At 42.2% G+C, this 15,727-nt stretch overlaps 1 protein-coding gene across 5 annotated transcripts in view; it reads right to left on the reverse strand.

Moving 5' to 3' along the window:
- Positions 1–15,727, reverse strand: part of ULK4 (unc-51 like kinase 4) — a 487,767-nt gene that overhangs the window by 142,217 nt on the left and 329,823 nt on the right. For 4 of the 5 annotated variants that reach the window (XM_070455485.1, XM_070455483.1, XM_070455482.1 and 1 more), the window contains one exon: positions 12,063–12,161. The exons of the other annotated variant lie outside the window; for it this stretch is intronic. In XM_070455485.1, coding sequence (XP_070311586.1) covers positions 12,063–12,161 — 99 coding nt within the window. The remainder of the gene's footprint in view (positions 1–12,062; positions 12,162–15,727) is intronic. 5 annotated transcript variants of the gene reach the window in all.

Here is a 15,727-nt window from a genome sequence, read left to right on the forward strand (position 1 = left end):
CAGTGGCACCCCACTCCAGTACTCTTGCCTGGAGAATCCCATGGATGGAGGAGCCTGGTGGGCTGCAGTCCATGGGGTCGCTAGGAGTCGGACACGACTGAGCTACTTCACTTTCACTTTTCACTTTCATGCATTGGAGAAGGAAATGGCAACCCACTCCAGTGTTCTTGCCTGGAGAATCCCAGGGACGGGGGAGCCTGGTGGGCTGCCATCTATGGGGTCGCACAGAGTTGGACACGACTGAAGTGACTTAGCAGCAGCAGCAGCAGGTGACAAATGGTCATTTCAACTCTCTGGTGAATCTTTCAAATAAACTGGATGAAAAAGGTGCCTTTATATATTGTGTCAAATGGCTCTGTTGGGCCATTGTATAAGGACATGTTAGAGCCCGTCTGCCCAAAATGTCCTGCTTGGGAAGGGGGCCGGGTAGTCATGCTCTTTGACAGTAATTAGAGAGCAGGCCCAGGGGCTGCTGCTTGTGACATGTCTACTCAAAAGGGCATCAAGAATGGATTGTTACTCAACTCTAAAAAAAGAATGAAATATTGCCATCTGTAGCAATCTGAATAGACCCAAAGCTTATCATACTAGGTGAAGTAAGTCAGACAGGGAAAGACAAATATCACATGCTGTTGCTCATATGTGGAATCTAAGAAAAAGATACAAATGACCTTATTTACAAACCAGAAATAGATCCACAGACATAGAAAGCAAAGTTACAGTTAGCAAAGGGAAAAGAGGGCAGGGGGAGGGATAAATTAGGAATTTGGGAATTAACATATACATAGTACTAAACAGGTAAACAACAAGGACCTACTGTATAGCACAGGGAACTATACTCAATATTTTGTAGCAATCTACAGATGAAAAGAATTCGAAAAAAGTTTATATGTATACATGAATCACTGTGCTGTACATCTGAAACTGATACAATGCTGTAAATCAACTGTACTGCAAGAAAAAGGGAACAACATTTTTAAAAAGAATTGATTAGCAAATCATGCCCCCCCCCAAAAAACCTTTCTGCACATTTAAAAAAAAAAAAAAAAATCACCTGTTTTCTTCCTAAAAGAAATCACTATTCTTATCATTTCATGGATGCAACATAGGTGCCAAGACACATAACTCACTGAGTCCCGAAGTAGAAGAACAACATTTTTAAATTCAAAATGAACTTTTATGCTCTCTTGAGACATACCTAGCTGCTTATTTTGGAGGACTGAAATACAGTTTATTATAGCACTACAGGGTCAATTTATTGCCACAGGAAATCCAACCAAATTGCTCATCTCCACAGAACAGAACAGTATGTTGACCTTTACTGGCAGAATTAAAGAGTGAATTCTGTTGTAGCAGCTACTGTGAGAAACTTGAGTTGCAGAGCTGGTGAATATTTATGAAGTTTTCCGACTGAGCTGGCCACTGGAAGAGAGGATGGAGAGATACCTGCTTCTGAATCATCCGAGAAGCATGGAGTTACCTGTCAGATCTGACTTGGATTTCAAATCCTAAATTTAGGGGGAAAAAAACACACCTCGCTGTTTACTAAAAATGATACAGTGCATTAGGAAAAATGCTCAAGATTCTGAGGCTAAAATTACACTCCAGGTACAATTCTCCATCTGATGGAGAGAATGTCAGATATCTTGAGAGTGGAAAGAGCCAGAATAAGCAGCTTCCTTGTTGAGCTTCCATGCCTCACACCCTACACTCTGGGCTGAGCAAGAAGACCCCTTGGTCCCCAATGGTGCAGCGTGTCAGCTCCCTCCAAGGCCACCTTCTGGACACTCTTGAGTGGAGAATGCTTCCAAGGCTGAGGCTGAATGCCCACTGTTTTGTGCCCCCTCGGGAGGATCCTTGTCCCACCTCATTACAGGAAACCTTTCTGTTTTATGACTCACATCCTAAACCAATATTTCAATAAAAAAAACTTTCGAGAAATACCCTGTTAAATCTTTGGTGTAAATCACCCTACCCTCCCTTCTTCTGGTGTCCTTTATATACACATACATACAGATGACATAAACCAGCTCGCATTACAATTTTGTTTTGTAACTAGGTTTTGGCACTTGTTGTATCTTATCCATGTACTCCACAATTATTTATTGAGAGCTTGTGGTGGCCAAGCATTTTGAAAGTGCTTGTAATAAAGCTGGGAAATGGACAAATGACTTCCAGTCAAGACAGTGTGTGACTTTTTGCACCAACAACTGCATAACAACTGAAAGAAGAAAAAACAATTAAGACACAGAGAAATATCTTCGTGGACCATAAATAAAACAAACACACAGAAGCCTGAGGTTCAAAAGCTGTTAGAAGCAGCAACTAGGAACACCAATATAACTGGGGCCAGAGCCCGTGTTTGGGCTAGGACAAAAGTCAGGCCCAGAATGTGAAGTGGAGGCTGGAGTTCCCCGTCCACGAAAGGAAGCTGAAACAGCTGTTCCAGCCTTGGGGCTTCCACGAATAAATGAAGCTGCTCTACTGAAAACAGCAGCAACAGAACCTGTGCCAAATCCTCGACAGGCTCGGAGTCTAGATTTGCGATACATCCAGTATCACCATAATATGGAAATTCGGGGACCCAGAGCAGTCAAGGTAACCATAGCAAGGCATTAGCGCACAGAAAAGAAAACAGCAGCACCATACAGTACAAATAACTTCTACTCTTAATGAGCCTGACTAGAAAGGAAGCCTAAAATGAAGAAGACCACTGAACACAAAGACCACCAGCAGAATTCATTCTGGAAGAAATGATAATAATAGAGTAACTTCAAAGGGACTTTATTTTTTTAAAGTTTCCTTCAAGCATAATTGGCAGGCAAAGAAACTGTACATATTTATAACACAGAGCAATCAAGATAAGAAACATATCCACAACCCTCAAAAGTTATCTTTCCACCAATACATCACCATTTTGATTATAATAACTTCATGTACATCTTGACATGAGGTAGTGTTAAACCCTTCAACTTTATTTTCTTCCATAGTTGCCTTGGCTATGCTAAGATTCTTTGTATTCCATGAACATTTTAAAACAAATTAAACAATTTCTACAAAAACAATTTTGAAAAAACTCCCAGAAACACAACATCTTCCAAGACTGAATCCTGAAGAAGCAGAAAATGTGAACAGAACTGTAACTAGCAAGGAGACTGAATCTAAGTCTCTGCAGTCCAGAACAGAGAGCTGAGACTCTCCAGGAGGAAGTGGAGGCATACAAACAAGGCCGGCTCCCTGGCTACACAAAGTCAAAGTGTCAGTTGCTCAGTCTTGTCTGACTCTGCGACCCATGGAGTGTAGCCCACCAGGCTCCTCTGTCCATGGGATTTTCCAGGCAAGAATAATAGAGTGGGTTGCCATTCCCTTCTCCAGGGGATCTTCCTGGCTCAGGGACTGAACCCAACTTGACCGCATTGCAGGCAGATTCATTACTGCCTGAGGCACCAGGGTCCTCAGCTACACCTCAAACACCAATTCAGCTGCTCATGCCAGATGCCAACTGAGATAATGTGACTTTTTAAAGTCTATTTTTCCTTTATTTATATTTTTAGCCACACCTTGCAGCTTGCAGGATCTTAGTGCCCCAGACACTTCAGGGTTTCACTAATGAATTATGTCAAACATTTTAAAAAGAACTAATACTAATTCTTCTCAAACTTTTCCCAAAATTTGAAGAGAAGGGAACATCTAACATATTCCATGAGTCCAGCATTATCCTGATTCTAACCCCAGAAAAAGACATTATAAAAAACAGAACTACAGATGAATAACCCTGATGACCCCTGATGCAAACCTCTTCAACAAAATTCTGGAAAACCAAGCTCATCAGAATATTAAAATATCAAATGCCATGAACAAGTGGGCTTTACTCCTGGAAGCAATGATGATTCAGTACATGAAAATCAAGCAAAATAATACACAGCAATTATTACCCAAAGCAATCTACAGATTTGATGCAATCCTTCTCAAAATCCCAATAAAGCTTTTTGCAGAAATAGAAAACCCTACCCAAAAATCCATATGTAACTTCAAATGACCCAAAATAGCCAAAACAATCTTGAAAAAGGACAACATAGCTGGACTTCTAAATTTTAAAATTTACTCTACAGTGATCAAACACATGTGGTGACAGCATGAAGACTGACATAGAGACCAACGAAAGAGAGGTTCCAGAAATAAAACCCTCATATATGTAGTTAAATAATTTTTAACAAAGGTATGAAGACCATTTAATGGGAAAAAACAATCTTTTCCACAAATGGTTCTGAGAAAACTGGATCTGCACATTCAAAAGAATGAAGCTGGACGCTTATCTAACAACACACACAAAAATAAACTCAAAGTTAATGAAACAGCTAAATGTAAGACCTAAAACTATAAAATTCTCAGAAGAAACATAGGGAAAAAACTTCATGATACCAGATTTGGCAGTGATTTCTTGGATATGACACAAAATGTACAGGCAACAAATGAGAAATTAGGCAAATCATGAAAATTTATGAAGTTATTAAAACTGTCCATCAAAAGACAATATCAGCAGTGTACAAAGGCAATCCACAGAATGTCATAAAGTATTTTCATAACATATTTGATAATGGATTAACATTCAGAATATACAGGGACTTTCTAATATTCAACAACAAAAAAGCAAACAACATAATTAAAAACTGGACAAAGAACTTGTTTAAAATTACCATAGGATCTAGTAATTTCATTTCTGGGTATAGTCAAAAAAATTGGTGCAGAGTCTCCAAAAGATATCTGTATATCCATGGTCACAGTAGTGTTATTCACAATAGCTAAAACTGGAAAGCCACCCAAGTGTGTCCAGCAACAGATGAATGAATAAGCAAAATGTGGCCTAGACATACAACAGAATATTATTCCGCCTTAAAAAGGGAGGAAATTCTGATGCATGCTAATACAGATGAACCTCGAGGATATTATGACAAAAGAAATAAGCCATTCACAAACTGACAAATGTTATATGACTCTACTTATATGAGGTGATTAGAACAGTCAAAATCACAGAGATAGAAAATAGAATGGTGGTTGATAAGGACTGTGGAGAGTGGAGATCAGACAGTTATTATTTAGTAGGCAGAATTTAAGTTTAAAAGATGAGAAGAATTATAGAGGTAGTGATGACTGCGCAACATTATGAATGTATTTAATACCACTGAACTATGCACTTAAAATGATTAAGAGGGTAAATTTTGCCCTTCTTCCTTGCCCCAAATAATGTAGTTAGTTATTCCCTTCACAGGCCCCATGGAACTTAGAAGTATAGCACACAATTTTCTACACTGCACTGACTGAACATTCAAAAAACTTTATTATGGCATGCAGTCCCATCACTTAATGAAAGATAAGGAAAAAGTGGAAGCAGTGACAGATTTTATTTTCTTGGGCTCTAAAATCATTGCAGACGATGACTGTAGCCATGAAACTAAAAGATACTTGCTCTTTGGAAGAAAGCTATGACAAACCTAGACAGCATACTAAAAAGCAGAGACATCACTTGGCCAACAAAGGTCTGTAGAGTCAAAGCTACGGTTTTTCCAGTAATCATGTATGAATGTGAGAGCTGGACCATAAAGAAGGCTGAGTGCCAAAGAATTGATGCTTTCGAATTGTGGTGTTGGAGAAGACTCTTGAGAGTCCCCTGGACAGCAAGGAGATCAAACCAGTCAATCCTAAAGGAAATCAACCCTGAATAGTCATTGGAAGGGCTGATGTTGAAGTTGAAGCTCCAATACTTTGGCCATCTCATAGGAAAAGACTCTGATCTGGGAAAGATTGAGGGCAAGGGAAGAGGATGACAGAGGATGAGATGGTTGAATGGCATCACTGATTCAATGGATATAAGTTTGAGCAAATTCCAGGAGATAGTGAAGGACAGGGAAGCCTGGCATGCTGCAGTCCACAGGGTCGCAAAGAGTTGGGTAATGACTTAGCAACTGAACAACAACAACACTGTGTGATAAACTGGCATGTTTGTGTACGCAATGGCTGCTTCTTGATCTTATGCAGGATGCTTATGAAGGTATGTTGAGGATCTTGTATATTATCAACTGCAGAATATATGCTGGATCTCCGTAATTCAAAAATTTTTTGTCAGGAGGCTACAAGTTTACAAGTAGAACTGTCAGACATTTCACTAAAAAAAAAAAAAGTTATCCAATGAATATTTTAGGAGATCAATAGTGGAGATATCAGATGAGGACTGCAATCCTACCCAAGCGGCAGAGTCAGTGTTTCAGTGGATGAGAAAGGCATGGCTAATATGAAAAGTATAAGCCAGGCTAAAGACTGGCAACTTTGGCATATAACAAAAAAAACTATAAGACCAGTTATCTCCTACAAATTTGAAAATACTTATCTTAATATAGGGAAAAGGAATCTGTAGCATATTTTTTTAAAATAGCAATTAATTACCTAGTTACAAAATTCATCCTGGAAGTACAGCCTGGCTTTCTATTTAAAAAAAAAAAAAAAAAAATTCAGGTCAAACAATTACTTTATCTTTTCTTCAGGAGACACAGTCAAATTGTTACATCTTTGATTGGCCATATCTTATACTATAGTTACCAACTGAGGGTTCAAAGATCCCCTTGAAATTATGTTTTATGTAGAGAATATAGGTAAGCCTAGGCATTTTTCTGGGAAGAGAGTCTCGAATCATCATATTCTCGAACCAGTACATACTCAAGACAGACTTAAAATCGCTGTCTTATTCTCATAGTTCATTATGATTCCATAGGGTATAGTATAAATATGGTTTGACAGGTTTCATATTCCCTGAAGGATAAGCATGCTTACGTTCACAGGACCCTATCTGAAAAGAACCTCAAAAGCTAACAAGTTCATTCTCCTTCCTTCAGGCAAAATACCTCTACAATTACCCAAGTCCAATGAAAACTACAAGTCTGCTTATTTTTCCTTGTGGGAAAGCAATTCCAACACCTCATTCTGTAACTTATTTTTTAACAACCATTGTAAAATTTATCTTTGGTCTGTACGTGCTTCAGTTGAGGCCCTCAATAGCCTTATGTCTGTTTTTCTTTACTTTATACATAGATATAAATGTGTATTATCTTTTCCAGAGAAGATAAATTGAATGTTTGTTGCAGGCTATTTTTAAAGCTAATGACTTCAGTGATAAATATGTATGTATACAACAGAGTTCACATACCTTGGGTAAATGTTTGGCTAACATACTAGAACCTAAGTGTGATTAAGTTACTAGTAATAAGAGTTCAGAGTTCCAAAGGCTGGCGAAAACATCTCAGGGAACACACTGCAGCCAGAAGGGACTGTATCAATTTACACTCCCACCAACAGTACGAGAGGGCTCCCTTTCTTCTATATCCTCTCTAGCATTTACTGTTTACAGATTTTCAGATAATGGCCATTCTGACTGGTATGAGGTGACACCTGATTATAGTCTTGACTTGCAGTTCTCTAATAATGAGAGATATTGAGTATATTTTCATGTGTTTGCTGCCCAGCTGGTATGTCTTCTTTGGAGAAATGTCTGTTTAGGTTTTTGCCCATTTTTTGATATAGTTGTTTGTTTTTCTGATATTGAGCAGTATGGAGATTACTCAAAGAGTAGGAATAAAACTACCATATAGCCCAGCAATCCCACTACTAGGTATATACCCTAAGAAAACCATAACTGAAAAAGACACATGTACCCCAAAGATCACTGCAGCACTATTTACAATAGCCAGGACATGGAAATGAACTAGATGTCCACTGACAGTTGAATGGATAAAGAAGTTGTGGTATATATATATATATATATGTGTGTGTGTGTGTGTGTGTGTGTATATATGTGATGGAATATTACTCAATCATAAAAAGTAATGAATTTGAGTCAGTTGAACTGAGGTGCACGAACCGAGACCTGTTACACAGAGTGAAGTAAGTAAGAAAGAGAAAAACAAACATCGTATATTAAGGCATATACATGGAATCTAAAAAAATGGTACCAATGAATCTATTTTCAGGGCAGACGCAGAGACAAAGACGTAGAGAGTGGAATAGTGGACAAAGTTGGGGGAAGGAAAGGGTGGGAAGAACTGAGACACAGACATCACCAAGTGTAACACAGACAGCTAGTGGGGAGCTTCCATATAAACCAGGGAGCTCGGCTTAGCGCTCTGTGAGGACCGAGGGGGTGTGATCAGGGAGGGAAGAGTGGAGGCTCAAATGAGAAAGGATACGTGTATACTGACTATTCATGTGGCTGTATGGCAGAAACTGGCACAACATTGTAAAGCAATTATCCTCCAATTTAAAAATTTTTTTAATCTTAAAAAAAAAAAACCCAACAACAACAAAAAAAGAAGGGGCTCTCCTGTTTTTTTCTGGCAGCTGTACTGTTGGCCAGAGTATAAAATGTGATGGCATCTGACAGAGATCTGACCGCTCCATGGGCCCACAGTATGGGCCCCTCTGTAGCCCCCATCCTAGCCTGGCCTGTGATCAGAAATCCACTGTTTCCCCGCACCCGCCACCCCCAGGGGTATCATGCACTCCAGGCTTTCCAGGGCACTGGCATCCCCACTTCCCCTGTCTGTCCTCTTCTCTGGGTTTATCTCCTGTGATCCCCCTACGCACCCTCCAGGCCTCCCACCACCATCAGAACCCTGCCTCCCCCTGTGTGTTTACCCACTGGCTACGATGCACCTGCACTGTGAAGGGCTGCTTCCTGCTTGCCCAGGGACTGTTAACCAGCTCTGGCTGGGGCAACCCAGCAGATCTGTCCACTGTCCTGTGGGCTGCAGTCACACCATCTCCAGTGAGGTCTGATCCACAGCCTGCAGGAAGAGGTCAGTCAGTTCAGTCACTCAGTCGTGTCCGACTCTTTGCAACCCCATTGACTGCAGCATGCCAGGCTTCCCTGTCCATCACCAACTCACAGAGCTTGCTCAAACTCATGTCCATCAAGTTGGTGATGCCACCCAACCATCTCATCCTCTGTCATCCCTTTCTCCTCCTGTCATCAATCTTTCCCAGGATCAGGGTCTTTTCCAGTTAGTCAGTTCTTCCTATTAGATGGCCAAAGTACTGGAGTTTCAGCTTCAGCATCAACCCTTGCAATGAATATTCAGGACTGATTTCTTTTAGGATGGACTGGTTGGATCTCCCTGCAGTCCAACGGACTCTCAAGAGTCTTCTCTAACGCCACAGTTCAAAGGCATCAATTCTTCAGTGCCCAGCTTTTTTTATAGTCCAACTCTCACACCCATACATGACTACTGGAAAAAAACAGCTTTGACCAGACAGACCTTTGTCAGCAAAGTAATGTCTCTGCTTTTAAATATACTATCTAGGTTGGTCATAACCTTCTAAGGAGCAAGTGTGTTTTTAATTACATGGCTGCAGTCACCATCTGCAGTGATTTTGGAGCCCCCTAAAATATAAAGTCTCTCACCGTTTCCATTGTTTCCCCATCTATCTGCCATGAAGTGATGGGACCAGAGGCCATGATCTTAGTTTTCTGAATGTTGAGTTTAAAGCCAAATTTTTCACTCTCATCTTTAATGTTCATCAAGAGGCTCTTTAGTTCTTCTTTGCTTTCTGCCATAAGGGTGGTGTCATCTACGTATCTGAGATTATTGATATTTCTCCTGGCAATCTTGATTCCAGCTTGTGCTTCATCCAGCCTGACATTTCACATGATGTACTCTGCACATGTGTTAAATAAGCAGGGTGACAATACACAGCCTGACGCACTCCCTTCCCAATGTGGAACCAGTCTGCTGCTCCACGTCCGGCTCTCACTGTTGCTTCTCGACCCTTCAAGTCTGTCCTTCCTTGGGTACTCTCCCTCAGTGTCTGAATTACTTACAGGGTTCTTTGTAAATCTTACATTTACTCTCCAATTACTGTTTAATGAGTCTTTATATTGAAATTCTCCTGTTTAAATCAATATGTGTTTTTTGTCTTGTGGTGGGATCCAGAGAGATACAATCCATAAGATCTTTGTGCTCATTGAGAATATTTGTTAACAGTGTATTTTTATCATTTTTCTTTCTACTTTAAGTGTATTATGGTTAAAATATGTTGTCTATACAATTCCTACTTACTGATATTCTTCTGATATTTACTGATATTCTTTTAACCTAATGCATGGTGAAGTGTTTCCAGAAATTCGAGAAGGAGGTACAGTCTCAATTTTCAGGGCAGAGAGACAGATATGTTTCTATTAATCTTATTAAAGTTTTCATATCCTCTATACCAAGGGTCAACTAACTTTTTCTGTAAAGAGTCAGACAGTAAACATCACAGGCTTATGAGCTACAGAGTCCAGGCTGTAACTCCTCAACTCTACCGTTGAGATGCAAAAGCAGCTGCAGACAGTGCATAAATGAACTGTTTGTGTGGCTGTATTCAATAGAACTTGACTTACAAAAAGAGGGTGGAGTTAGCCCACATTGCCTCATCTGTCAACCCCTGATCTACATTATCATTTTTATCTACTTGATTCATCAAGCAATGAGAGAGATAGGTTGCTGCTGCTAAGTCGCTTCAGTCGTGTCTGACTCTGTGCAACGCCATAGACGGCAGCCCACCAGGCTCCCCCGTCCCTGGGATTCTCCAGGCAAGAACACTGGAGTGGGTTGCCATTTCCTTCTCCAATGCATGAAAGTGAAAAGTGAAAGTGAAGTCACCCAGTCATGTCCGACCCTTAGCGACCCCATGGACTGCGGCATACCAGGCTCCTCCGTCCATGGGATTTTCCAGGCAAGAGTACTGGAGTGGGTTGCCATTGCCTTCTCCTAGAGATAGGTTAGGTCTCTCAATACTACTGTGTTTTAAAAATATTTTTCCCTGTATGTTCTGGTTCTTCTCCATTTTTAGAGTTCTATGCTCTGTATTTGACACAAAAAGTTCATAGTTATATCTTCCTGTGCATTTTATTCTTTACCATTGTAGAATGCTTCTTTTTGTCCTGATAAAGGTTCCTTTGCTTTGCATTAAACCCTACATCTAATTTAGGAAAACATTTAGAAAGAAAATATACAATAAGACAATAAAATTAAGACTAAAGATAAGTTTAAGAATAACTCTAATTTGAATAAATTCAACCGTTAAAAGAAAGCAAATCTCAGAATGTGGCAAACGCCAAAATCCATCCATAAGAGACATATGTGAAAAAGAGAATCCAAAGTTTATCTGAAATAGATTTTTCATCTGCTTTGAGCTCTTTTTATTGTTTAAATCTGATAGGCTATTGATGTAAGTATTATCCTACAGATCACATATTGCATCAGTTACATTTAATGAGGATGTTCTGAATCTTTTATACGTCCATAAAGAGAGCATGATTTGGGTTAGCCTTCCCTCTGTTCATTTGTATCCGCCCCATTTGTATTTCTAAAATATATAAAGAGCTGACGCAACTCAATAACAGAAAACAACCCAAGCAAAAAAAGGGCAGAAGACCTAAATACACATTTCTCCAAAGACATACAGATGGCCAATAGGCACATGAAAAGATGCTCAACATTGCTAATTATCAGGGAAATGCACGTCAAACAGATAATGAGGTTCATTTGGTCCAAACTCCAAGTCTCCACTGGGTTCTTTTCATATACTTTGTAGTCTTGTGCAGTCTCTTGTGTAATTTCATTATTTCATTCTGTTTCTATGGAGACAGCAGTCTGCCTGTGCTTCTGCATTTTAGGGGAGTCCTACATGCCAAGTAACTCTAATGTATCTTTCTGAAAGAGAATTGATCCCCACAATGGATTTCTTCTTCCTTCTTGGAATTCATTTATTGATTTTTTTTTAACCTTACCCCCATGAAGAAGAATTTGAGACTCAGTCTTACTAGACATCTACTTTAACGAATCATAAGTCACCCAGGTTTTAAAGCAGAAATTTAGTATTTCTAGGCTAAACACTGTTCTGACATTTCTTTTGGTTCTAGTTTTGAAAGGAATCAAAATTGCAGAGAAACTCAAGACATCATGAGACTAACAAAATCACTTGACCCTCAGCAACGACCCAAGAGGTGCACGAGCAGGTGCGTGAGCTCTTACCAGCGGGATGAGCAGGCTGACGAGGTCTATGAGAGGCTTGCCGAGCAGCAGCAGGTCTTCCGCGGCCTGAGTGCTCCCTCCTGAGCCGGATTTCTGTGCCTGAACAGGTAGAGGAGAGGGGAAGGGGTCTTGGAGATTACTCAGCTTGGCTATGGGAGACCAGTCCAACACCTGATGGTGGCCGGGGAGGCCTCTAACCGCAGGCCCCCAAGAGAAGTTATGCATGGTTACCACGTGACAGAGACAGCACACACTGCCACCAGCCCAGGCCACAGAGGAGGGTGTGGGTGTGATAAACCAACAGCACAGGCGGCCACTGGCAGGATGATGTTGATGCTGACAGGCCCTGGGGGGTAAGCATTTTTTCTTCTGAACCATCTTGAGACGTGATGAGGTTATCCCCATTTTTCAGGGGAGAAAACTGAAGTTCTGAGAGGTTGAGCAGTGTGTCTGAAGTCCCACAGATAATGGATGACTTAGCTGGAGGATGAATCCAGGCTAAATGACTCCAAATGACACAACTTTGCTTCTTCTGGGCACTACTAGGCACATTTTATGATACAAACCAAATCCATTCTACTGTGTTTTCCATCTCTATATGCACACATCTGCTTGAATAACATCTAAAATATTTATCAAATGAATAAGCTTTGGACTGGGGCTTCCCTGGTGACTCAGTAGTAAAGAATCCATCTGCAATGCAGGAGATGTGGCAGGAGCCACTGGACTGATCCCTGGGCCGGGAAGATCCCCTGGAGGAGGAAATGGCAACCCACTCCAATATTCTGGCCTGGGAAATCCCATGGACAGAGGAACCTGGTGGGCTACAGTCCATGGGGTCGCAGAGTTGGACACGACTAAGTGACTAAACAACAACAAGACTTTGGACTACTGCGTGAAGAGGCTCAGATATGGGTCTACAGTGCTTCGGAAGAATGAAATGAAATAAGTGAGAAAGGAGTGGCTATGTCTTTTCCTAGGAGCTTTATATAAACTGTCTCATTCTAGAGGAGATTTCTATGAGAGATGAGTAATTTTATACTGAGAGAACTCACTGATTATTGTGTTTGCTATAGTACATACACATTTCATTTGTGTATACCCTCTCTGTTTTTAATTTTACTCAGAACAGAACTACTAGGTAATGACCTTTGCCAGAGCCTTTAGAGCAGGCTGCCCCACCTCAGGTCCTTACTCTGGACCCTAGGGCCCCTCTCATAAAAGTCAAGGCTCCTTCTGCCCTCAGGCCTATGGATGGAATCTGGGCTGCCTGCTTTCCTTGGTTCAAAAAGACATTATGGAAAATCAGACATCTGCCTTTTAACAGCTTGCACCTCTCTACAGCCAAGGGGGATGACAGTAAGCAGTAGCTCGGAGTTTCATCTCACCTCTCCCCTATCTCTACCTCAACCCCTGGCCTCTACCAGAAAGGTGGGACTTTCTCCCAGAAAACAGATGTGTAGCACTACTCTAGGTTCGAAACTTTGTGAGGCTTGGCTGTTAATCTTGCCTTCTGAAGCATGATGTGACATAGAACCGCTCCACATTAGCACATTAGCTTTTAGAGAAGATGACTGTCTCTTGAAGAGAAGGTAGTCCTGCGAACCAGCACCTAGACAGTGAAGGGCACCGTGCCACTGCTTCCCTTCCAAACACATGAAAGCAAGGAGACACGTGCACAAACAGCACACACCGTGGACTCCTCCCACCCGGACGGCCAGTGGCCCTCCAGACCCTCTACAACCTACAGTCATTTCTTATCGTCACCAAGAAACATCCCAACCCTGCCTGCCGGCATTTGGGTACCAACCCCCTGCAGAAAAGCCGAGGGTTCCAGAAAGGGATTACTAGAGCTTTACACAGAGGGAGGTGCACATCAGGGACACACTTGCAATTCAACTCCCCTCCCAAGGCACAGGTCCACGGCAGCGGCTTTGCATGCGATGTGCATCACATGCGGGAGCTGAGCGGCAAACCTCGAGGCCCAGCTAGCCTTCCTCAGGGTCTCTTGAGCTCCCTAACAGCACACACTCTCAGCCAGCCTTCTGGTTCCCAGATACATGGCGTTGTGTGTGCATGTTACAGAGGGATCTTTTTTCTTTTTAATATTTATTTATATATTTGGCTATGCTGGGTCTTAGTTGTGGCACATGGGACCTTTAGTTGCAGCATGTGAATGCCTGGTTGTGGCATGTGGGATCTACTTCCCTGACTAGGGATCAAATCCAGGCCCTCTGCATTGGGAGTGCAAAGTCTTAGCCACTGGACTACCAGGGAAGTCCCCAGAAGTGTAAGTTGCTCAGTCATGTCCAACTCTCTGTGACACCATGGACTACGGAATTCTCCACAGTCCATGGAATTCTCCAGGCCAGAATACTGGAGGGGGCAGCCTTTCCCTTCTCCAGGAGATCTTCCCAACCCAGGGATCGAACCCAGGTCTCCTGCATTGCAGGCGGATTCTTCACCTGCTGAGCCACAAGGGAAGCCCAAGAATACTGGAGTGGATAACCTATCCCTTCTCCAGCGGATCTTCTCGACCCAGGAATCAAACCAGGGTCTCCTGCACTGCAGGCGGAGTCTTTACCAGCTGAGCCACAGGGGACGCCCAGAGGGCTCTCTGTTAACAGCAAGCGGCGCCCCGCCTCTGCCATGATGCTGCTGCCAGCCTCTCTGTGTAGGGCTCTGCCTTTGCCTGCGGTCCCCCTGGCCCCTGTCCACAACTCACCACTCCAGGCACTGCTGGGTGGCAACCGGCCCTGCTCCTGGCCATCCTGGCTTCTTGGTCGTCCAGGCTGTCACAGCCTGAACAAGAGGAGACGGCAGACTGAGCCGGGTGCTACCAGTAGGGCTTGAGGTACAATCTACTGGATTTGGTGAAGGATTGGAGGAGGAATATGGAAAAGGGAAATTTTAAGAATAACTCCCAGGTTTCTAGTCTGTGTGGCAGGATGAGAGTGGTGGGGCGTGCGAGCAGGAGGATGGTGTGGGAGGGGGATACTGAGCTCTGCTCTGGACATGCTGAATTTGAGGGGACCACTGTGGTCCTGTTTAGGAAGCTACTGGATATATTAAGAATAGATCTCAGATGAGATCTCTAGGCTGTAAACATGTAAACTGTGGGAATGACAACTTGTAAGCCATATGTAATATTAAATGGGAATATATTAATAGCATTACCTTAAATGAGATGAAGGGATTCAGCTAACTTCTTGGCATTAAAAAAGGCCAGGGAGGACATAAACCTATTACATCTAACATTACTACATGAGTCTAGCACACAGGAGGCAGGTAAGAACCCACCTGTCAATGCAGGAGATGTAAGAGACACAGGTTCGACCCCTGGGTCACGATGATCCCCTGGAAGAGAAAATGGCAACCCACTCCAGTGTTCTTGCCTGGAGAATTTCAAGGACAGAGGAGCTTGCTGGGCTACAGTCCATGGTGTTGCAAAGAGTCAGACACAACTGAGCATCTGAGCCACAACAAGGTGTTTTGTAGAGAATAACGGACAGTCAATTCTTCAGGCAATTTCTTTCTGATGTCCCAAGTAGGCTTAATTCAAGCACAACCAGCAGTGGCGTGGCCAGACCAATTCAAGTCAATCCTCAGTGTGCTTCCCAAACACCATCACTCACATGCTTGCCATGCACAGATGACACAACTCA

This window comes from Odocoileus virginianus, chromosome 26, assembly GCF_023699985.2.
Source record: "Odocoileus virginianus isolate 20LAN1187 ecotype Illinois chromosome 26, Ovbor_1.2, whole genome shotgun sequence".
Lineage (NCBI taxonomy): Eukaryota > Metazoa > Chordata > Mammalia > Artiodactyla > Cervidae > Odocoileus > Odocoileus virginianus.